The sequence below is a fragment of the Trachurus japonicus genome, chromosome 8, assembly GCF_045865225.1.
Source record: "Trachurus japonicus isolate A0001 chromosome 8, Traja_1.0".
Lineage (NCBI taxonomy): Eukaryota > Metazoa > Chordata > Actinopteri > Carangiformes > Carangidae > Trachurus > Trachurus japonicus.
In genome coordinates, this window is record NC_140914.1 from 24,120,677 (window position 1) to 24,143,386 (window position 22,710).

Sequence of the window (22,710 nt, forward strand, 5' to 3'; positions counted from 1 at the left end):
GGAGCCAGAAACCGTTACACAGACACAAGATCACAGAGAAAAAAAAAACCTTTATTACCCAGTTGGAATATTTTACCAGTGTTATGCTCATGCACATTGCACAAGTCAAATGTACACAACAGAACTGCCGTCATTGATATTTACAGAGCAGTCGTATTGGAGATTAGTGCAGTGGAATGTGACAGAGCCTGTAGGGGGGAGGAGGAAGTGATCAGCGTGGCTGACATGCATCGCAGACTGTTGAAACAAGTTGGACATGTTGGAGACAGACACTGCTCTCATGAGCACCTGTGTGCCGCTCAGTTTGCATATGCTCAAGTGTTTGATAATCACCTTTACCCGATAAATGCTAAAATATTCACTTAAATCACAAGCTAAAGAAAAAATTAACTCATATCCTACTGAATATATTAAGAATATAAGGTTATGATGTATGTCCAAGACAAACTGCAGACCTAATACAACTGACATGTAACAGATGAGAAAAACAAATCTGTCCAAAATTGCACTGAAATGTAAATTAAGAACTGCAAAATAGGCACATATGGCAGATAATACACAACTCTGATGTTACAGTAATATTTGCTTTTTACAGGAGATGAGGACGAGACAGGGAAACAAAACAATTCTGACTTAATGAAAAAGTGGACTCAGTCATCGCCAAAGAAATACCTTATATTAACGCGTCACAAAAAGTTGATTAAGTAGAGCTTTGATTTGCAAACTAAGATGGCCTGTGTCTATGTAATGTTTATGTTCTTTGTCTCCGGGTGTGCTGGATTTTGCAAGCAGTGTGTCCGGTGTTGGCAGAGCATGCAGAGGTGAAGGTAAACGCAACTGATAATGGATTCTTAAATGACTTTGTGCCCGAGCTGGAAAGAAAACTAAACAAAAACAAGCACACCAAATGAGCAAATACCCACACATTTGTTGTAGTTTTCTTCCTTCGTAGCACTGTTTGTTCAAAAGATGACAAGACTGCAACGACTTTGAGGAAGCGGTCGCAGGTTTGTTTTAAAGCAGCCACATACAGCAGACTAGACCTAGACATACATGACTCATTTAGAGCAAAGCATACACACGTTACACGGACTGAGCATGAGCGTAATCCAAGGAAAACAATCAATATCAATCAAAGAAAGTACAATGTAATTACAAAGGAAAAAGAGGGGCTTATGCAGAGTGAGTTGGTTCAGAAGGAAGCTGAGTCTGAAAGCAGAGAGTCTGTCAGGTTGGTTGTGTTTAAATGCTATAGGTTCCCCCACGTCTCCGGAGAAGGAAACTGTTCTAGACCGCCGCTCTTGCTGTGCTCCTGCTCTCCCATGGTGAAGGTTAGTCTGTACTGCAGCTGCACTTTCTCCTAAAGACACACACACAGAGTAGGAGAGATGGACAGGTACATGGTTTAATGTCCAGAGAGAACCTTGGCGGAAAGGAAAAACTGACTAGTCAGTGGCATTACGATGTACAAGTTCCACATTTTAATAGACCAATCAGAGCAAGAGCAAGATATAATTTGTCTTTCACCATTTGTTTTATAATTTGTATGTCATTTAATTTCTTCTAGTCAGTTTTATAGAAAGCGCCACTGTCCGATCCACCTTGAAAGGAGTTGAAATCTGTCGCACACAGAAAAGTTACAAAGTTTGCAGGATATTTTTTACAGGTATTATTTCTTCTCAGACATTCTGGCTGTGGGTGTCGGCTGATCAAACGTGTCATGTAATACAACTCTGCTGTGAAGATACTTTGATAGTGTTCAAAGTAATGTCACATTTAAAACAGACATGACAGACTTTGTAGTCTGGAGTGATTTTCATCAAAGCACCTTCACTGTTTCTCTTCCAGCCCCCTTGTGTGTAGATAGTTGGCTCTTACCTTGTTGGGGTTAGCCAGCAGCAGGATCTGTGTGACAGCGGCAGGAGGAAGGATGGGGTTGAAAGCTGGGAGCTCTGTTCCTGATGGAGGCTGCAGCTTCACTGCCATAGACTGCAGTCAACAAATGAAAACAACATTGCCTTTACTGAGACGGTATCAAGTTGCAGTGGTTTCATAATCATGTTTTTACAAGGTGAGCTCTTATCAACGCCAGCTGAGGAGCTAACACACTGTATCCAATGGGAGGACAAAGGCTGTGAACTTTCTCACTGCTGACCTTTGGAGCCGTCGTCTCAAAGTTTATGTTGGTGACGGGGACGGGGGCCGAGGACAGCATGGAGATGATCACCACCAGCACATCGGGCCGAGACGGAGGCGAGTCGCGGGCAAAGTGAAAGAGAACCCGCAGACTGTGTCCGTCAAACACAGTCACAGGTAACAGACTACCTGTAAAAAGGATGGAGAGAGAAACAGGAGAAGGGTATTTATTTAATAAACCCATACAAACATACTCCCAGGTGGGCAGGAGCGTACAGATATCAAGTGACCTCCATTTACTTACTGGGCTTAATGGATTCTAGCGGTACAAAAACATCAGTCAGGGTGACTTCAGCAGCAGGAGCTTCAGAGTGAGTCGGGGACATGTCCAGCAACGTGGCTCCGAGGCCGGGCTGAGAGTTGAGATGAGGTGCAGGATCTTCAGAGGCAATGGTTGGGATGGGGCCGGGGGTGATGCTGGCCCCAGACTTACTCTGCAGATCTCTCAGCGTTGGTTTGGATTGTTGTTTGTCCCTAGAAGCAAAAACATCAACAATTTGTGCCCTTCAACTATAACAGTCTGAACTGAAATCAATTTAAAAGGGAGATACTGATAAAATCATAACAGCAATCACTTTTTTAATGTCAGACTGAATATTTCACTGCCTCTGTGCCTTCCTTTGAAAACGGCACTGTCGCGTGTAAAGGAGAACAAGCTGTGAATGAGAAAATTATCTTTCTTGACATCATATCTCCATGACTCTAAATAGACTGACTGACTCGCTTTGAAGCGGAGCAAAACAAACAGAAAATATCAAGGCTGTCTGCGGGCTGTTCCTGAGTTTTCGCAGTTTCCTGAGTAATGCAACATTGTAGGAACAGTGTTTGTTAAATACCATTTGACCTGCAGGCCCTCCGGAGGCAGGGACTGCTGCAGCAGCGTCTTCCCCAGTAGGTCCAGCTCGTCCAGGGCCGAGTTCCCGGGGGTGGAGCCGGACGAGAGGGGCTGAGAGTGGGAGGGTGGGTCTGGACTCAGGAGGAGACTGGGTGCTGCAGGGGTGTCCGTGTCTATGCTGTCAGACGACTGCAAACAGACAGCGTGTGAGAAAATACTAAATTCCTCAACAACAAAAAAAGTTCCGAAACGTTATTTCACTCAGTCATTTCCCCCCTTTAGTAAAACCAACTGGTGTTGTATTTTATATCATTGGAAAGCCTGATTAATCATGAATGAACAACAGAGCTTAATGTGTGGGTAGCGCCACCCAAAAATGTTCCAAAATCCCCAGTTTGTGCACATGCGCGAGATTTGCTGTAAGATGCCCTTCTGTGTTTACATCGTACATCCAACGGTTAACAACGACGAACGAACATCTCGCAGCAAATCTCGTGCATGTGCACAAACATCAACAGAGCCACTGGGAGCTACTACTACAACAAGGCCTAAAAACATCAAATACATTTTTTCCAAACAACTTTTTCATGTCGCGGCTTCAGGACACTTGGGTCAGTACGGACGAGCAGTATGGAGGTATTTGGATGTTTCATAGTGTGTGTTTTGGACGATTCAAAAGTGAACTCTATCCGCCGCCATTATATGAAAACCCGTTGCCAGCCGGACCCCCCCTGGAACTCTAAAAGCGTTTTGATAACTCCGAAAGGTCTCCCAACCCTTCCTTGGCAGGACGGTGAGTAGACAATTGGTGAATTATTGATTTTGGGGGAAGTATCCCTTTAAAGCAGATATCACTGGCACGGCCGTTTCGGCTAATGCTGCGTTCAAGGCAGGCTTTTGAAACCGTAAGTTACAGCTTCAAGTCACAACTACGACTTGGTAGCGTTCCAGGTAACCCGTAGCTCGTGTTTTTACCGTCCTGTTGTCTGTGAAAGTTCCCTATAACGGCCACTCGTTACTTCCGACCCGTGAACTCGTACCAGATCGAACTGGTATGACTTCACAGGAAGGAAAATCACAAAGTACGAGTTTCCTTGAACGCACCATGAGTTAGCAGCCCCCGCCCTTGTCAGGCATCAATTGGTCCTCGTGCTACGTCGCCACATTCACGCGCATCCCTTGGCTGCACACACAGCCCTTCATGCCGTTCTCTCCCCTCATTGGATAACACTTGTATCCCACAAGGAAAATTTTCTCCTCGGGTTACAGCAGAGCAGAGTGACGGAGAGACTCGTGTTTAGGCTGAAATACTTCATGTAAGTGATTGCTGACGGAAAATAGGACTATTTAGGACTTATATTAACAAAAACATTCCACTGATATCTGCTTTAAGCGCTGTTACGCTCTCTAACAGGAATTAGAAACTATGTTTGTTATAATATTAACGGAATTCTCCCTGCGCTCACCTGGAAGGAGTCCCAGGCTGTGGAGTCCTCAGGTTGTGACGGAGGGTTCGAGGTGTGCGTTCCTTCACTTAAGCCTGTGGGAAGCACAAAGAGTGGCAGCTCCATTTAGGATGAAGATAATAAAATATTAACTTTTCTCTCCAATTTAAACTTGGGACTTTTCCTAATAGCCTCCGCAGAGTGTTCCTGAAGAATAAAATGTATTTCGAATGTTGTTAAATTCAACAACAAAAAATTAAGTGTGTGATGTCTGATGTGCTCTTACCGAGTGACATGAGCTCATCGTCAAGGAGACTTATCCCCATTTCCTGCGAGGGGGCGTTGAGGCTATCTGTTGGGGTGGGAAATTCTGGGAAGGATGGCGGCGACTGGGGTGATGTGTCCAAACCTGACAGGTCTAGCAGTGCTGTTCCTCCTGAGGGACGAATTCAAGCCAGTTCATTTCAACATCGAAACACCAACGACAGCAAAGTACGTCTCCCTAAATCCATTTACATTCACGAAGCGCTGTCCCGCTGCCTCACCCACCTGTTTGTTTCTGTGCGTTTAATGTGTTGTTGCCGTTCACTATCTCGCCCTTCACCTGCTGTTTGTAGAGGTTGATGACGTGAGTCAAGCTGTCGTTGGCCTGCAGGATCTCCGCTGCGGAAACAAAGAGTGGTGATGGATGGATGGATGATGTAACACTGACTGGCAACAGCTTTCCATTACAAGGTATGAGGTATTTTTCTGTTCAGGACAAATACACAACATACAGAGCAAAGACGCTAAAAGATGATTATGTAAATTGTGAATAAACAAGAGGAGATCATCACTTTACATTTAATGACAGATGAATGAAGTCAACACTCACCCAGAGCCTCATCGTTGTCCTCTGTGTCACTGGCCAGTCTGAACAGTGTAGGTCTCATTTTCTCACAGCGTTGGTACAGGTCCTGACCACACACACACAGACACACATACACACATACACACATCAGATGAAATGCTTACAAATGACTGATTTGATAAATGAATTGACCAAATCTCCTTCTAGTTAGCGGCGTCTGTCACAGCTCACCTGTACGAGTTCAGCGTTGCTCTGGTTGGTGCTGTCGTAGTCCTGTAGGAGCTGAGTCAGCAGAGTGACGCTCTCGTTCACCTCCTGGATGGCGTTCACCCGCTTGGACACTTTCTCTGCCCGCCTCTGATCCTAAACAGACATGGGATGCATTTACAGATGGCACAGACGGCAGGCTGTAACCACAAACACGTGCATATATATAAAATGATCATAAATGCTGAAGAACAGCAGGGTCAGAGAGAGGCTGTGAGAAAAGTCCAGGGAGAAAAGCAAAGAGCAGCTCCTCCGATCACATAAATCAGGACAAATTTACCCTCAACTCCTGCTGGTTCACTCTGCCAGTGACACACAACCCTCCCCCCCTCAGGGCAGCCGACCCATTTCCTCACTCAGTTAATGTTCCTGCCATGAGTGCAGCGCTTTGATATTTTACTCCTTTTGTTAAAAATCACACACACAGGGTTCTGCAGAGCTACGAAAAAAAGTGGCAGCGTAGTTAATGTATAACAGGAAAGTGCAATTTATAAAAGGAGTAGGAAAGAGGTTTACCTCTTGGACCATTTCCTTAATGAGTTTGTTGGCGGCTTTCAAGTCCTCAGGGTGTGAGCTATTCAACAGGCGAGAGAGCATCTGACGGAGCAGACAGCCAAAGTTCACATGGTGAAATATGAGTGAACAGTCTGGTCACATTTTTTCTCATGCTGCAAAAGATTTTTTTTTTTACACAACTGTGTTTTTTTTTATGCTCACCTTTGACTTCTCCTCATCTTCAAAAATAGCATTCTTGGGTCTGGGTGGAGGGAGGTTCAGTAGTTTGTCAGGTGGTAGCTCTGGGTCTTGTTTGATAATACCTGATTTACAAACAGAAGAACAGGCCAAAGGGTTAAATGCTTGTCAACCTTTCTTATTACTGTAGTCTTTCATTTCCATGACCATTCAGGGCTCCAGACTCCAGACAGGGCCCCCCTGCTTTGCTTTGTAGTGTGCACCCCTAAATGTTCTGCTTGTGCTCCTAAAATTTGAATTGGGGGCCACTGTGCTCCTAGTGTAAAATGTTAGTCTGGAGCCCTGCCATTATGAATGTCAAAGCAATGGGACCGATACCGACTTCAGAAGTTGCCATTTTCCATTTATCTGAAAGCAGACAGACAGACTCTCACCTTGTTTTTTCAGCATCTGATAGGCATCGGAGATCTTGGCCTCATCGGGCAACCCCAGTGTCCAGCTATAGATCAACTCCAGGACCTTCTTTTTTACCGGCTCTGGTGACCGTGAGCCCAGGTACTGGGTGGGAGAATGAGAACAACATCAGTGATTTACACGTACATTAATAATATTTTTAAAAAATATATATATATATCACACAGAGACAATAGGAAAGTCTTACCTTTGGAGAAACTACTTTGATGAGTTCATTAAGAAATCGAAACTTGCCCACTTCATTATGAAACCTCTTTCCACAATTTTTCATACATGTCTCCAGAACCTTGTGATGAAACAAAATGATAAAAATAAAAAAAGCACTTTATGCTCCATTTCTTGCATGAAACGTGTTCTATACATAAAATGTACTGTTATTATTAGTAGTAATAGTATCATCTGAACTCACCAGCAGGGCTTGCATAGCCTCCCATTCCTGTGGAGACTGGATCTTGTGGGCCAGGAGCCTGGTGGCCAGCTGAGGTCTGTAACATTAGTCACACTCTCATTATTGTTTTCATGGTTAGAAAAGAAAATACTGAATACAGATACAACAGAGCACATTTTCTATATAACCCTCAAATAATTACTAAAATACTTGAGAGTAACTGCTGTGAAGTGTCAGGATTGTTTCATTTCCTAAACAGAAAACGTGACGTAACTTTCCTCACCTCTGAGGAAAGTGTGACTTGTGTGATGGCTTTTCAAAATATCTCACACACGTAACAGTCTTCAGTTGTAACAAGCAGAGAGAACTAAATTTTAATTAATAATTTTTATTATTTATTAACTTTATATTAAGCAGGGAAGACAACCCAAGTGAAATGACTTAAACTTGACTCAGTAACAACCAGATCATAATATCATAATAAAAAAATTAGCCACAAACTCTGTCCTGGCCACACAGTGCTTCTCTTACCCCTCCAAATCATTGTTGAGTTGGTCACAGAAGGCATGGATGCTGCTCCAGTCAGTGTCTCTGTTGAGTGGGTTTGTGGCTCTGTCTGAAATGTCAACGAATGGGATGTCAAACCACAGATGATATCAGAACACCTCGGTCTAGGATTTTGGTTGCACTACTGTTGTTATATTAAAAGCACATTTTCCAAGAGTTAAAATTTGCATTGCTATTGCATTGTTACTCCTACTCTTTGTTATTGCACACCTCTACCCATTCAGTTACAGTCTCAACACTCAGGTGCCACTAAGGTACATCTGTCACAATCTAATGTAGCCTATTTGTATCAATGGGGGATGACAGAATTGAAAACAACCCTTAGTCCAATTTAATACAATTTATAAACAAAATCACAATAGTTTCAACAGAACCACGACCCCCATGAAGGTAGGATTTATTGCACACATTTTTTAATTTGCCAGTTTTTCAGTTTAATATGTTGTATTAATTTTAAACAGGATTACATTGGCAGCTGCATGCGTGTAATAACTGTATATTTTAGACTGAGATTTGATTCTGTTTTTGCATATTTACATCCATGATTTTATTTTATTTTTGTACAATAGTTAAGCATGTTGTTGTTGTCAAAACTGCCTCAATTTTTAACAGACAAAACTTGAATTAAAAGCACACAAGAAAGTCGCAGAGTGCACACAGGCTTCCCGAGTGGCTGCATGATTAAAATGCATCCAGTCTGTGCCACATACCCTCAGCAGCAGCAGCAGCCACCGCGCACAGTCATAAACAGGGCAGGTGCTAACGTTAGCTAGCTGGCTGTCCGTGGTGGCTCTGTGCCACTGTCTCGTCTCGGACTTTCTCCTGACGCCTCAGCGCTTTGACATTATTTCATCATTTCACCCCTGCGACCAGAGACGGGGCCGTCGCGGTCGCTTCGCCCACTGCCTGGTCGGGCTATCGAGCCGTAAAGCTAAAGCTGCACCTGGCTGTGTTGTGAGTTGACAGCTGCCAGGCACAGCAGCCCCACAGCTAGGTTAGCATCCTGGATGTGACGGCAGGGTCCGAGTCCGAGTCCCCTCTCGCTGGGACCCGCGCTGCTGCAGCTCGGCTGTCATTTCATTAAAAACTATCTCCGGATAATAATGTGTGAGTGTGCAGGTCTGCAGACAACGCTGGCTCAGTAAGATAAGTTTAAAATACTCACTGATACGAGACTCCAAACTCTCGGCATCAGGCGGCGCAGCCATCACTGCGAGATTTATGTAGCGCGTCGGTCTCGCGAGGGACGCACGAGCACGTAAACCAGAGGCGACGTAGATCTGGAGTGAATAGAAAACATTGCACATTATAGTAAACTCTATGGTTTCGACGTGGATTTGTACACAAACTGGATTTTGTCTTATTTGTATACCTTTAATGTCCATTGAATATATAGGATAACTAATACCAACAAAATATTCTGTGAAATAAATTATAAAATAATATAGACCACATCTTGTAATTTATACGTTTTTCAACATTTACTTATTGTTTTACGCGTATTTTAAAACAACAACAATACAGAAAACATGAAAACATAATGAGTTAAAAATAAATAAAAAAATAAAAAGTAAATATAAAGCAGAATAATCATTCTAGTAGCTGCATTTCTATGACGAGGAACTTGCCAAGCGAAAAAAGCAGAACCATACCGGAAGTTAATTCCTGCCAAATTAAAGTAAGCAACCTAGTTGGCGTGGCGAGGTTGGTGTATCATAAATAATATAAAAGATTAAAAGCAACAGCCATTTATTTCATGGCCTATTTTATCTAGAGTAGATTTTACACGTCAATGCTATTATTTGTCAAGTATTGTTTTATTCAACTTGATAGACCGGAAGTGCTTTTTAAACATGGGCAGCTTTACTGATGCCTAAGAAACTTCCCGAAATGAGAGCGTTGAAATGAGATGGAAGTATCCAAACATTAAAAAAAAAATGTGATGTTGAAAATAAAATGAAAATGCTCACAAAAAACAAAACAAACAAATAAACAAACAAAATGTTTTACATCAGGTGGGCTATTGCTTGATCAAACTGCACTGTGGGGAAATGAATAACTAAATAAACAAATATCCAGTTTTAATGAAGCCGTGATACACTTAGGTTTTGATTACATGTATCTGTAACACAGTATAAAGGACAAAACATCTCGTCAAGTCTGCTTGTCACCAGAAACCTCCCCCTCCTAATTATAGAGGCCGCGGCTCCGTGCCTCCCTCCAGCGGCAGCTATTGTGCACTTCACTGACCGCGGAGCACAACAACGGAGTAGCCGCAAGTAACGGGACCTGATTGAAACTATCACTATCATCAAACTATTTCCAACAAGTTGACCGGAACAAGTCCTCGAAGCCCTGCGGAGGATTTGGACGACGGTTTCCCCGGTTGAGAGGCTGCTGGTCTGTGGGGAGAGGTGACGCTGCTGCCGTGGGAGAGGGAAACCGTCTGGGGCTCAAGTTGTGGCTGGAGACAGAGAAGCATTGTGAAGTCGCTTTAGGTGCTCGGGTACCTTGGTTTCTATTATCTAGAAAAGGCAACATGACAGGGTAATAACGCGACTTCCTCCCTGCCACCCGCTGCACACGTTTAGCCGCAGGTTTTCTGAAAAAAAGTGGTTGCAATGCAAGGGTAGTAAGATGCTCGTTTCCTGTGTTACCTCTTGATCTCATCTCACTTATAAATTGCCATGTTCACCCAGCCCAAATGTCTAATCTCACACAAGCCATGGCATCGCCGAACAACCTGCGGGACTGGTGCCGTGACACATGCTCCACTTATCACAACGTGGACGTAAAGAACATGTCAACCTCATTCAGAGATGGACTTGCCTTTTGCGCCATCATCCACAAACACCGGCCTGACTTGATGTAAGTACCACACTCATCCTCCTCTGACAGGCTGGCACTGACAGTGATGTGCATTGTTTGTTTGTCTTACTTAGGTAAAGGTGTTGATGCTGTGTTCACTTAACACATTGTCTTGTGCCCTGAGATGTGATTGTCGACTTGACTGTGACTGTTCCAGACTTGATACTAATCTGCAGCAGAGCACAACCTGTTGTACACTGTGGTGGACTAATCTGCTCTTCTGTCTTTAATCTCCCTTAACCTTTTCCTGTCCTATTAAATGAGATTAGTCAGTTTGTTTTTACCTTTTGCAATCAGCAGCTGAACTATCATCTAATCTAACAGTATCTGATCAAGAGCTGCACTTTGCTCTGTGTCTGAGTCATTCATCAATAAGCAACATTTTTTGTTTTGTTTGCTACTGTGTTTTCATCCTCATTTAATCAATCTCCATTTTCTCCATCTCTCCCCAGTGATTTTAGCTCCCTTTGCAAAGATAATGTTTATCAAAATAACAAACTGGTGAGTCATTTAACTCTCTGTGTTTAAGCCACAATGCAGCCATGTGTCTTTCATCTGTGTTTGTCATTACTAAAAAACAAAAGATACCAACATATTTCCACAGGCATCCACTTGCATTCTGTTTTTCTATGGTTTCTGATCTGCAGGCGTTTGAGGTCGCAGAAACAAAACTTGGCATCCCTGCGCTGCTGGACCCGAAGGAAATGGTTTCCACCAAGGTGCCTGACTGTCTGAGCGTCATCACCTACCTTTCACAATACTACTGCTTCTTCAACAGGAAGTCTCATGGTGTGTGGCGTTTCACAGCCCTTTTTTATCAGAAGCTTTTATTCAATCATGTGCCGAAAGTCAGCAGGGGTTTATTGTGCACTAAGCAGCTTTGATTGTTAAAGGTCCATAGGATTGTATCTGGGCTCTTTGCACACACCCCCTCCTCTATTGAAATGAACACAGCACATTTACAGCTGAAGTTGCACCTTAAGTTCCTGCTTGTGATTCACATTACATTACGACTTCTCTTGACTTTGCAGCAGGTCCTGCCGGTTTGAGGTCACCGCATGTAACTGTGTTAAACAATCTTGCCAAGCTCTCATCTCCTGATAGTCTTAAAGCCCTAAAGGTAAACACTCGCAGTCATTTTAACACATATGATCCCAGTGTCAACATGCCTTGTCATCTCAAACTCAAACTGCTGGATTAACAGTTTCAGCTGAAAGTTCCCCTTCTCTTTTCAGAGCGCGACTCATTTGGAAAGCGATAAAGATCCGTCATTCAACACAAGACCACGAACGGTGTGTAATCTGTGTTTCAAGCCTGTCCACCTCATACAGAGACATTTGGTGGACGGAAAGATCTGCCATCGCAGCTGTTTCAGGTAAGAGCGCAGTCGACAAGGTAGCAGCTTATTGATCTTATTTTTTCTTCCTCCGTTGGTGGGTGGGATCCAGATATATCCAAACGGTCTAGGACCTGGTGGAGACAAACTGCAGTTCACACATAAGAATGCGTATCTAATGTGTTTCAAGTGACTTGACCTTCCTGCTCATGTATGACTTTATCTGAGAGAATCTATCTGCACTCAGTTAGACATCTAGAGAAAAACACTTTTTTGTTTCTGGTGCATTTGGATTATAATTTTTTGTGAGATATTTAAACATTGTTTAGGCCTTTTTCTGTTACTGTAATATACATTCTAGATGCTTTCACAGTAACACATTTCATCTTTGTCTTTCAGGTGCAAAGTGTGCCACAGCACTCTATTACCTGAGTCTTACACACAGGGAAGTGATGCTGGCTCCTTGATCTGCACTCACCACATAACAGACAGTAAAAGTACTCCTTTTAAACCTCATCAGCCAAGATGTGAGTTTCAAGCAGGTTATTTATCTCTTGGTGGATTGCCTGTTACCAGCGTCCCTTGTTACACTAAGACAACAGAGGTACTGGACGGACAGGTTTGTCAAACTCCAGAGATGGAGGAAACAGATCTGCATGAGAGGAGCAGAGAAAACAGCGGCTCAGCTGTCGGACCGGAGAGCATGGCGAAGACGCCAGGACTTCCTTCTCCTCCCCTGCCCAGCGTTAAAGACAGGACGGAGGAAGTAGCAGGAAAAGCAGGACCTGCAGACGGTGAGAAGGAAGCGACAGAGGCTCAGCAGCCGTCTGAGCTCTCCTCACCACATGTGCAGTCGACAGAAGGGAGTGCTCAGCCCGTTCCAGCCCCCAGGCGAACGGCAGACCCGTCTGTGGTCCCTGTCCCTGCACCCAGGATCAAAACCTCCCAGACAACAGGTAAAAGGCAACTACGTATAATATCATTTACTGCATTAGTTCAAATTTAGTTCTCAGTGCTATGTAAATTGATGGCAATCCCATGTTTATTTTATATCTCTTAAGACAAGAGGAGGAAATAGTGAAGTAATCCTTGTTTTTCTCTCTTTGTGCAGACAATTTATCCAGTCAAAGTAAATCTCCACTCCATTCATCTCACATGTAGGTGCACAAACGGTCTTTTCTTGTTTTTCTTACATCGTATAGTATCACACATCTCTTTTTGAAATGTTTTTTATGACTTAATTAATTGTGTCAACTACAAATTAAGGCAAAAGTTTCAAAAATAATATCTGATTTCCTCAGAAGTCCTTCCTCCGTTGTGAAGTCACCTTTAAAACCACATCTCGTCTCTCTTCTTGTAGCACCAGCCCAACCAGTGGTAGTCCTAAAGTGAAAACCAACCACCCATGGATGGCCATCGTCCACCCCGGACCCTGGACACAGCTGCCTCCCGCTCCGGCCCCAATACCAACTCCTCGATCCAAATCTGTCTCCAACCTGCGGGGCCACTGGTACCGACCAAAAGTGGTCCCTCCAAATCCATTTGAGGATGTGGATGAAGACGCTCAGGAGGAGGCTGTGAAACCTGAATCTCAAGACCAGACTCAGTCCTCAGTGGACGCTGATCGATCAGAGAATGGCAGCTGTGACACAGTGGAGACTGTGAACCCAGCTGACACAAGTCAGCTGGGTTCACAGGTTTTGGATGAAAATAGAAACACAGGTGACTCACCACCAGATGTGACTGAAACAGCTGCAGGGGCCCCACAGGGTCCCCTTTTAACCAGGAGTCATTCTGTGCCAGTTATTACACCTGACCACTCTCAGGGTTCCTCAGTGCCTGTGGATCTAACAGAGGCACATGAATCCAGCACAGCATGCAAAAGTAAGGTATGACCAGAGTTCATGGCTCCTTACTAACATAGACATCTAGTCTGAAGACGTCCTGCTGCAGCTGCAGTCACAGGCTACATGGAAGTAATAACACTAAAATAAACAGCAGGTTTCAGGTTAAGCTGGTTCAATACCTTTTATGAAAACTCAACATAACAATCAAATAGTATAATTACCCTGTAATTGTGTTTCCGTGTTTAGCCGGCCTGCAAAGAGAACCCTTTTGATCGGAAACCTGGAATACCCAAGTCAAAGACTTTCCAGGACACCCCATCTCAACGGGCTCCTGCCCCTGGACATGGTTTCCCACTCATCAAGAGGAAGGTACGATGGCTGGCCTTCAACCTCAAAAGCTAACAAGCAATAATAAGTCAATAAATGATTATGCTCATACTCAGTTAGTTTTGTCTACACTGATTATTTTAGAGGCTGTTATGAGGTGTGGTCATTAGGGATTATGTATAAATTGTACTGATGCACATGGATTTATCTGTGTTGCTGACAGGTGCAGACAGACCAATGTGTTTCTGCAGAGGACCTGCAGACGGAGATGGGGGAACTGAATAAACATCTGGAGACACTGGAACAAAGAGGAGTTGAACTGGAAAGAAATCTGAGAGGCTGCAAGAACGGTACATCAAATTATTTCCTGCCACAGAATCACTCAGTGTGCAAGAATGTAATCAGAGTAATATGGGTTTCTCTGTTTCTGCTGCCATAGTCCATCCTTTTTTTCTTATATTCCAGCTAAAGATGAGGAGCGAATGCTGATGGAGTGGTTCTCTCTTATCCACGAGAGACATGTTCTGGTGCGCAGAGATACAGAGCTGGTTCATCTGTGAGTAAACGACACAGGGCTCTGTTAATGTGTCATTTTTGTCATTACTTTTCATTCTCACTATGTTTATTCGTGAGAAAGATCGACCGCGCATCAGGAAGTTTCATGATTTTTGTTTTTTGTGCATTTCCCCAGGACAAGGCAGAAAAAGTTGGAGGACAGACAGGCAGATGTGGAGTATGAGCTGCGATGTCTCCTTAATAAACCTGGTCTGTATCAATCATACTGTACTGTGTCACTTTCATCAACGTACATATCTGACTTTAATAACAATGATTTATCTTTGAAGAGGGGATTTATAATTAGAACAATGTTGGACCAACCATCTGACATGTTTAAAGGGCTTTACACGTCCACATTATTGATGACTTATGCTAATGATGCAGCAAATGAAGCGAGCCAATCAGAGGTTAAAATGGTCCAGTTCTGTGAATTTTGCCTTCTGGTCTGAGCCCTCTCCACAGAGTCTCTTGAATGACTGAATGAATGTGATGCAGAGCAAAGGAAAGGTTTTGGTTTAGTTCGTTTGTGAAACTGTTTGACTATTTTCTGCACATTCAGAGAGCGACTGGAGTCAGGAGGATAGAGGTCGAGAGCAGGAGCTAATGGACGAGCTGGTCGCCATCATTGAACAGAGGAACCAGATTGTCAGCAGCCTGGATCAGGACAGGCAGAGGTACGAGGGAAAAATCAATACATGGTGCCTCCACAGTCCACATGCATAGATTTTTATGTTATAAAGTAACTTTGTTTTTCTATTCAGGGAAAGAGAAGAGGATGAACTTTGGGAAGCCTCACTAAAGAGCAAAGGTGAGAAAATAACCTGTGTTTTTTCAATATTTCATATTTTATATGATAATATCAGATTTAATTACTGGACTGTTATGAAAAGCAGTAGCTTGTGTTTAAACTGCATCGCTCTGTCTCTCCTCAGAGTTCAAGAAAGACGGACTAAAAGAACTAAAGAAGTCAAAAGGAAAGTTCAAGCCCATCAAACTTTTAAAGATGCTGAGCAGAGACTCCATGGACAAAAAGAGCTGACCTACTATCACAGCTACTGAAATGTTACACAGATACAAAACTCTCATAGGCAGTAAACTCATTAATAATTTTAGATGATAAACTGTTTATTTGATCAGAGAGGGAGATCATCAACTGAAAACCTATTTAGTTCATAAACACATCTCTGCAAATACTTCATTCCCATCAGAATACATCTTCTCTTCAATATTCATCCATCTACTCTGCACGTCTGCTATATACAACCGATATTTATGTTTCTTTTTCTTATTACATACTTGTGTTAGTTATATGTAAGTATGCAATAAATATTTATTCATGAAACTTTCATGCCTTGCCCTGAGAGACGAATTTTAGAAGAAAAAAAAACTTTGACTTCATTTTTTTTGTTTTATGGAGATGCCAGTTGATTTGGTTAAACAATCACTGCAAGGATTCATTGTATAAGACAAGGCTACAGGATGTACAGAAGATCAGCAAGACTGTCTTCAGTGACCTGGAGAAGAACTGAGGCGCAAACCGGTCTGTGGTCCGGTCAGGGCAGCCCAGTGCGGATGCTGCCTTTGTCAAATTTTGCAGGCCAGTATCACAGACTACTCAGCTGGGTCTGCACTGAAGAAAAGGAGATCTGGATGGAGACATCACATCTGGGAAGTCGTTCATGTTGTTGGAATGAGTACAGTATCATCTTGGACAGTAAACTTGTGACAGGGGCACAGTTCACTTTGTTGTCTGTCCACAGTGATTCAGCACTGGCTCTAGCCATGTTGTTGAAGAGGCCAGAGCAAGTTCTGAATTTTTTTCTCCAAGCGCTCCAGTTTTCTCCCACACAAAAAAATGCAAAAACAAAATAATAAGATGATATAGAGATGATACTTACCACAGGGGTTGAACTTCCTGCAAATATGTATCTTTGTGTATGTTTCCATCACAGTGACCAGACCACAGAAACCCAGCCGACAAGCTTTGTCAAATGCAGCCACAAAATAATAGGCTGCTGTTGCTGTACAGCTCAGCTGTTCAGGAAACCATTGTCTATTATTAACAACATAACATTTTTTTTAAAGAATCTTTATCCTATTTTTGCTTTGCGATGACGTCTTCTGGATCCTGTCAAAACAAGTAGGCTACTTGACTAGGAGTTGAGTTTCTAAACAGGTCAAACACTGTGTCTCTGGACAGCAAATTTTAGCTGGTTTCTTCATTAGTCTCTGAAAACAATAGTGCTGAACCATGTTTTATACTTTGTATTAAAAGAAGAAAAAACTCTGCATTAACAAATGCATCCTGATCCAGCCATATTTTCCACATGTTTGTAAACATAATATAATATAGAATACGTTATATAAGTAATACTATCATCTAGCCTATTTTATAATCTAACACAGTTATATTTTTTGTATTTTATTACGTTTAATTAAAGAATGCCACTTTCATCACTGTTCTACCATATTTTCCAAATTAAGCGGAACGAAACACAAATGTTCCTCTCACCCACCCGGAATATTTTCCGACAGCGCCCGGAAGTCGGAAGTCGGCGCCGCTCATGTGGGCTCATGTTGACAACAAGAAGTGTGTGACTGAGAAACTATAAGCCGTAACAAACCACAGGAGACGTACTCGAGCTTCAAAATAAGCCATGTCTGACAACGAAGACAAGTGAGTACCGACACACGGGTTTGAAGAGTTTTGTTATTTGTTTTTTATTCACTAAACGTAACGCGGGCTGACGTCACAGCTAGCTGCGGCTAGCCTGTTAGCGCCTCACACTGACCCCGGGTCTGTGCGCCTCGGCTAAACTGTGTTTTATCTCACATTTGTAGCTTCGATGATGGAGATTTTGATGATGCCGAGGAGGACGAGGGATTGGATGACCTCGAAAACGCGGAAGATGTAAGTTTATGTATTGTAAACTACTATTTCAGTAGGGCTCTGGGGATGGGGGCATTTTGCCCCAAATTTCGGAGACAGGACAAGTAATTTTCTACTTTCTACTTGCGCATGGCATGTGCAACCAGTACATTTCTCTCTCTTTTTTTAAACACTTGTGAAATATAGAAGGGGCGACTCAAAGAATCCGGTATCTGTCATTACAGGTGTCAGGCCAATGTGTGTGAGGGTCATGAATGAAAAGGAAATGTTAATATTTGCTCTGCAAGTCGATTTACGCCCCTAAATTGTCTGCTTGCGCTCCTAAAATTGTAAGTCAGGGACTACTGTGCTCCTAGTAAAAAAAAAAGATAGTCTGGAGCCCTGTATCTTAATATTTATGACTTCACCGAACACCTGTGAATTAGATTTTGTTTGTTGCTAGCGTTTTTCACTGTTGCTCCGTGACAATGTCATTTGCTCCAAATTCAATAACTCTAAACTTTGTTTTTTGTTTTTTTTTACTTTGCCACCTCTGAACAGGAGGATCAGGAGAACGTGCAGATCCTGCCGGCAGGAGAGGGTCAGCAGGCCAACCAGAAGAGGATCACGACACCATACATGACCAAATACGAGAGGGCCAGAGTGCTGGGCACACGAGCTCTGCAGATTGCGTGAGTGAATGGAAACACTGTTCTGGTTGATGTGTCCACACAATGTCCTGGGTTCAGATCTGGCCCCCTGATCTTTGACCTTTCTCTTCACACCCGTCTACACTCCTGCCCTCTGTGTTCACTGTGTCATGGTCATAAGTCACAGGAGGTGAAGGACCAACACTCATTCCTCTGCTTTTACTTTGGTCCACAACTGTTTGGAAATTGTAAACACAAGTGTAAGAAGTAGCACATGAAGTGAATTAATTGTTTGCTGTGGTCGTATCATCACATTCACCTGCAATTTCCTTGAAATGACTCCTGTGCGTATGTTCAGTAAATCCATAGAGGAGCATCTTTAACGTTTGTCTGTATTTGTATATGTATCTAAATTCTGAGCTGTTGTGTAATATGTGATATATACCGTAAGTGCATCATCAACAAACTATGATAACGGAGGAGCTTTGTGAATTACATATAATTAAGCATCAACTATTCGTGTCTCACTTTGTTTTCAACAGGATGTGTGCTCCAGTGATGGTGGAGCTGGAGGGAGAAACAGACCCGTTGCAAATAGCTATGAAAGAGCTCAAGTAAGTAATGGCTTTTATTGTTTGAATGATCTCTTATGTTTTATATATTTAGGGCCATAGCTCCATCTGAGGTTGATGTTTATTGTTATTTTAAGAGCAGCTTGTTGTCTTTCTCTGGGCTTCTCAGTGACTTACTGTCCATCTTTGTTTGCCTCCAACAGGAGCAGAAAGATCCCCATCATCATCCGCCGGTACCTTCCTGACGGGAGTTATGAGGACTGGGGCTGTGACGAGCTCATCATAACCGATTAAACAGATTGTCCAGTGCACTAACAGAAGAGTTTGTGCTGTTTCACACCCTCCATCCGACCAGGTCAGTCAGCTGCACAAACCCAGAGGAGTCTGTAGGCCGATGCTGTCACCACCCACCTGCTTATACCTTCACCTGAAAACACACGATGGTCAAGTGACTTAGTGAGCTGATGAAGTCTGGACACGTGACCTGTGCTCGACACTCAAAGGACCGTAAGAATCATCACGGTGTGCAGGACGATGATGCTTCGGTTGAACTGATGAGGAATTTAAACTCAAGTGAAAATCAGAGTTAGTATCTACAGTACTTCCTGTTTTAGCAGCTTCATTATATCAAACAACCACAAGGGGGAAATGTAACTTAAGGCAAATGAGTGATTTTTTTTTTTTTTACGAAATAATCCTGTGTTATTATTCCATTTCATGTTTGAGGAGATTAAGAGAGGAAGTTATTAGTGTTAAATAACTGTTTTATAGTTTAGAATAAACCCTTTTGTATAAATAACAGTGTCTCATTCATGTTATTTAAACTCACACTCACTACTAACTGCACACATTTAAAGTTACTCTAACTCTACATTATGTGATACTAATAAATCAGAGGCTCAAAAGTAATTAATTATAATTAATTGTAATTCTCCAATTGACAAACAGCTTGATGAGAAAAAAAAGTCAGTCAGTAAGAAGACTTCCATAGAAATGTTATGGAAATACGAGACTATTTAGTAGTTAGTCAGTATGTCCACTGTGCACTTAGCTTATTGTGTTTGGCTTAGGTTATAGCAATTTTTAGATATGAAATATTAACATAATTTAAGCGGAGATTGGGTCTTTCAGCTGTGTAAAACTGGGTGAGATACAACAGCAGCACCACAGGTCACTGAAAATTACTTTTTCAGAGAGTTAGTTTCATACAAACTTGCATATTTCTAGTACATCTGTCAAAGCAAATTGTCATATTATTTTAGTAGACTGATTTTGAGAACATCCCAGAATCAGTCCATCCTATTTAACAGTGATAATCAAGATAAACACGAACCTCTAGTAGTAGTAGACATCTTAAATAAAAGATGAACTTGATGATCTGTCAAGCAGTCAACATTAAAGTGTTACTTTTATTTCTCTCCTCTGTTTTTGGTAAGTAGTGTGAAAGTCTGACAAAAACGCACAAAAAGCAGCCAAACAGTCGGTTTATTGTTTGACAGAAATGGGCTGTCGCAGAATGAAGGCCGGTGCAGGCGGGAGAGAGAGGGGAGGATTAACAGCTTTGTCGTAGAAGAATCTGTGTGATGATGCTGCAGTCTCTAGTGGACGGATGGGTGGATTATACATCCAGTGTGTTTGTGATTGCAGACGATACCTGAAGACATCAGGTAACAAAACAGCAAGCTGAAGTAGCATGTTTTCCTGTGGTGAAAATAAAACTCAGAAACATTTACACACCTCGCAAATGTGAAAAACACCAGTAGTAGCAAGAAGCCAGTCTAGTCTGTTACTGTGTGTAGCAGTCACACAGTCGTGATTTTGATTTCTGAAAAACTGCCCTCATCCGTGAGGGTGACGCTGCGCTCCTGTCACGGAGCGGAGGGGGCAACACATGTGACGCTCAGCAGCAGCAGCAGTGAGGCCACCATCAGGTCGCCCTCTCCCCAGCTGAGACTATGACTCATATCTTCTGACTTTTGTTTTGCTCTTTCCTCTCTGTTTTCCACGTAGTTTGCTCGTCCTTTAGTCTCATCTGTCTTCATTGGTTCCTCTGTGCTGTCATTGTGACTCACATTGTCTCCCCATGGCTCTCACCTCCATCCAGTTCAGGAACAGTGGTCCTGGTCCTCATGCAACTACCGCTGGATCGTCATCTGTCTTTTTAGGCGCTTGTTCTCTTTCACCTGTTGAGCCCATTAACAGCATTTGTTTTTAAATCTCAGCACAACCATGTCATATTCACATTGGTTTACTGGATTTAAATGGGATTTCCGTTGCACACTGAATTGTGTGTGTGATGGAGTCTTAAATGAATTCTGTAGATCTTGTATTTTTAGATCCTGTGTGTAACTCATGTCTCTATTGAGTCCAGCACTGTAACTGTAGCTCTGTGTCTGCTTTACATCTGAACTCTGAGCCATCTAATTGCGTCTTTATAAAGTTAATAACCACCCGAGCTACAAGAGGACAATAATAACTCTTATAGTACAATAAAATACATTTTACTGCAGAGTTTCTCATCAAACACAATTGTCTGTTATCACATGAACTCTATCACATTTAGAAAGAAGACTTTTATTTTCCTTGTCTCGTTTAAGTTGGAAAAACTTCACAAATGAAGCCCACATAGCTAAAGTTGAAGTTAACTTTACATGTAAGCAAAATTGTTGGCGGACATATTTAATAAACATTTTCTAGGCATTTAGTCCTCTAGCTTTTTATAACTTCGGTCAAATTGCCAGATTTTACAGTGCAGCAAAATGTTTCTGTATGAGTTTTGTGGCTCCATGGACGTCTGATAACACAAAATCTCTGGCTCCTGGCTGACAGCTGCTGTGGCAGTTTCTAAAGTTTAACTCAAACATATATAACTCCTCTCACGTCTACTCTCTTGTTCATATTTTGAAGGTTTAATCCCATCACAGCTCCAAACGGAGAGGAGGTTTTTTCCTTTTTTTCTTTTTCCTCAGTGGATGGGTTGAGTGTGGGGGATACATTGAGGGGGGTGGAGGGGTGGGTAGTGGGGGCTGCAGGGTCTATGTGCAGCGAGTGTATGAGAGTCCCTTTGTATCCTGGTGAAGCTACAGGCCAGGCAGTTATGGGTAAGGCTCCCTCATTGCCCTGTTTCCCTCCCTCCCCCCCGGCTCCCATTTCAATGGCCCTCTTTGTCTCTGCAAAGTATCACACAGCCGATTAAAGAGGGGGAATTAGGAGTCAGGCTTAACCTGCAATACACAAACACGCACACACACATGCACACATAAATGTGGACTATAACAAACCTGAGATATGCATATAGGCATACACAGCCCTCCTCTGAGACTGGATTAGTTTAACTTTCAGCTGCAGTAATCAACTTGGTACCACAGTATGTGAATGTGGATCTGATGACACTTGTGCTACTATTGTAACGTAACACAACATCGCCACAGTTTTACTCAGTGGCCACACATGTGAGGCACCATCGTTCATGTCCAGCTCACCTCTACTAATGGTCAGTGGTGGACTGCTGGAGCTGTGAGCCGCCTCGCAGCCGGCTAAAGTGAATTATCCGTTAGCTGAACAGATTATGTTGAGAATGTGAACAGGGCCTGAGCCGTTAGATGCCACGAAGGCATGTGCTCCTGTTGTTCTGTGTAATTAGTAATGAGAAGATGAGTATGTGTCACTTTCATAACAATGGGAACATTTCTATAATTGGGGACAATTAGTTTTAATTAGGACATTCAGCTTATTGTTTATTGTTACACTAATAATGTAGTTATTATTCACATTGAGATGTTTTATTTCCATTATTTGTTCCGTTGTGAAAATGTTTCAAGAGGCAGACTTGTATTGAAGCGAGAATAACAGCTTTATTTCAAGTGAGAGTAAAAGATCATTAGTCATCATCACATGTTCAGGCTTTCGCTCCCGCTGTTATTTAGAAGTTGTGTTGCTTTTTCTGTGCTGGCAGCTGGAAAGATTAA

At 42.6% G+C, this 22,710-nt stretch overlaps 3 protein-coding genes across 5 annotated transcripts; 2 read left to right on the top strand and 1 right to left on the bottom strand.

Moving 5' to 3' along the window:
* Positions 1–30: 30 nt before the first annotated feature.
* On the bottom strand, positions 31–8,948 carry LOC146983325 (ADP-ribosylation factor-binding protein GGA1-like). The gene is made up of 17 exons (XM_085784833.1): positions 8,881–8,948; positions 7,680–7,764; positions 7,170–7,245; positions 6,948–7,046; positions 6,721–6,844; positions 6,311–6,411; positions 6,110–6,190; positions 5,558–5,689; positions 5,351–5,432; positions 5,026–5,139; positions 4,763–4,912; positions 4,498–4,571; positions 3,033–3,220; positions 2,441–2,670; positions 2,156–2,325; positions 1,879–1,989; positions 31–1,360 (listed from the first exon to the last, which is right to left on the bottom strand). Exons 1-17 carry the CDS (start codon positions 8,921–8,923, stop codon positions 1,250–1,252), a joined length of 1,971 nt encoding a protein of 656 aa, XP_085640959.1. The 5' UTR covers positions 8,924–8,948; the 3' UTR covers positions 31–1,249.
* A 1,020-nt stretch (positions 8,949–9,968) lies between these two features.
* Positions 9,969–16,712, top strand: LOC146983326 (MICAL-like protein 1). Of its 3 annotated transcripts, none has more exons than XM_085784836.1 (15): positions 9,969–10,583; positions 11,036–11,084; positions 11,231–11,372; positions 11,615–11,703; positions 11,819–11,958; positions 12,319–12,875; positions 13,031–13,076; positions 13,280–13,808; positions 14,013–14,135; positions 14,317–14,443; positions 14,559–14,649; positions 14,785–14,858; positions 15,211–15,325; positions 15,413–15,459; positions 15,584–16,712. In XM_085784836.1, exons 1-15 carry the CDS (start codon positions 10,420–10,422, stop codon positions 15,688–15,690), a joined length of 2,400 nt encoding a protein of 799 aa, XP_085640962.1. In that variant the 5' UTR covers positions 9,969–10,419; the 3' UTR covers positions 15,691–16,712. The 3 variants fall into 3 exon arrangements, with proteins under 3 accessions (XP_085640962.1, XP_085640964.1, XP_085640963.1); XM_085784838.1 differs by having other exon boundaries at positions 13,295–13,808; positions 15,584–15,903; XM_085784837.1 differs by having other exon boundaries at positions 10,035–10,583; positions 11,618–11,703.
* Positions 16,713–17,210: 498 nt separating this feature from the next.
* On the top strand, positions 17,211–19,539 carry polr2f (RNA polymerase II, I and III subunit F). The gene is made up of 5 exons (XM_085784839.1): positions 17,211–17,328; positions 17,493–17,562; positions 18,082–18,212; positions 18,713–18,784; positions 18,946–19,539. Exons 1-5 carry the CDS (start codon positions 17,309–17,311, stop codon positions 19,034–19,036), a joined length of 384 nt encoding a protein of 127 aa, XP_085640965.1. The 5' UTR covers positions 17,211–17,308; the 3' UTR covers positions 19,037–19,539.
* Positions 19,540–22,710: the final 3,171 nt, after the last annotated feature.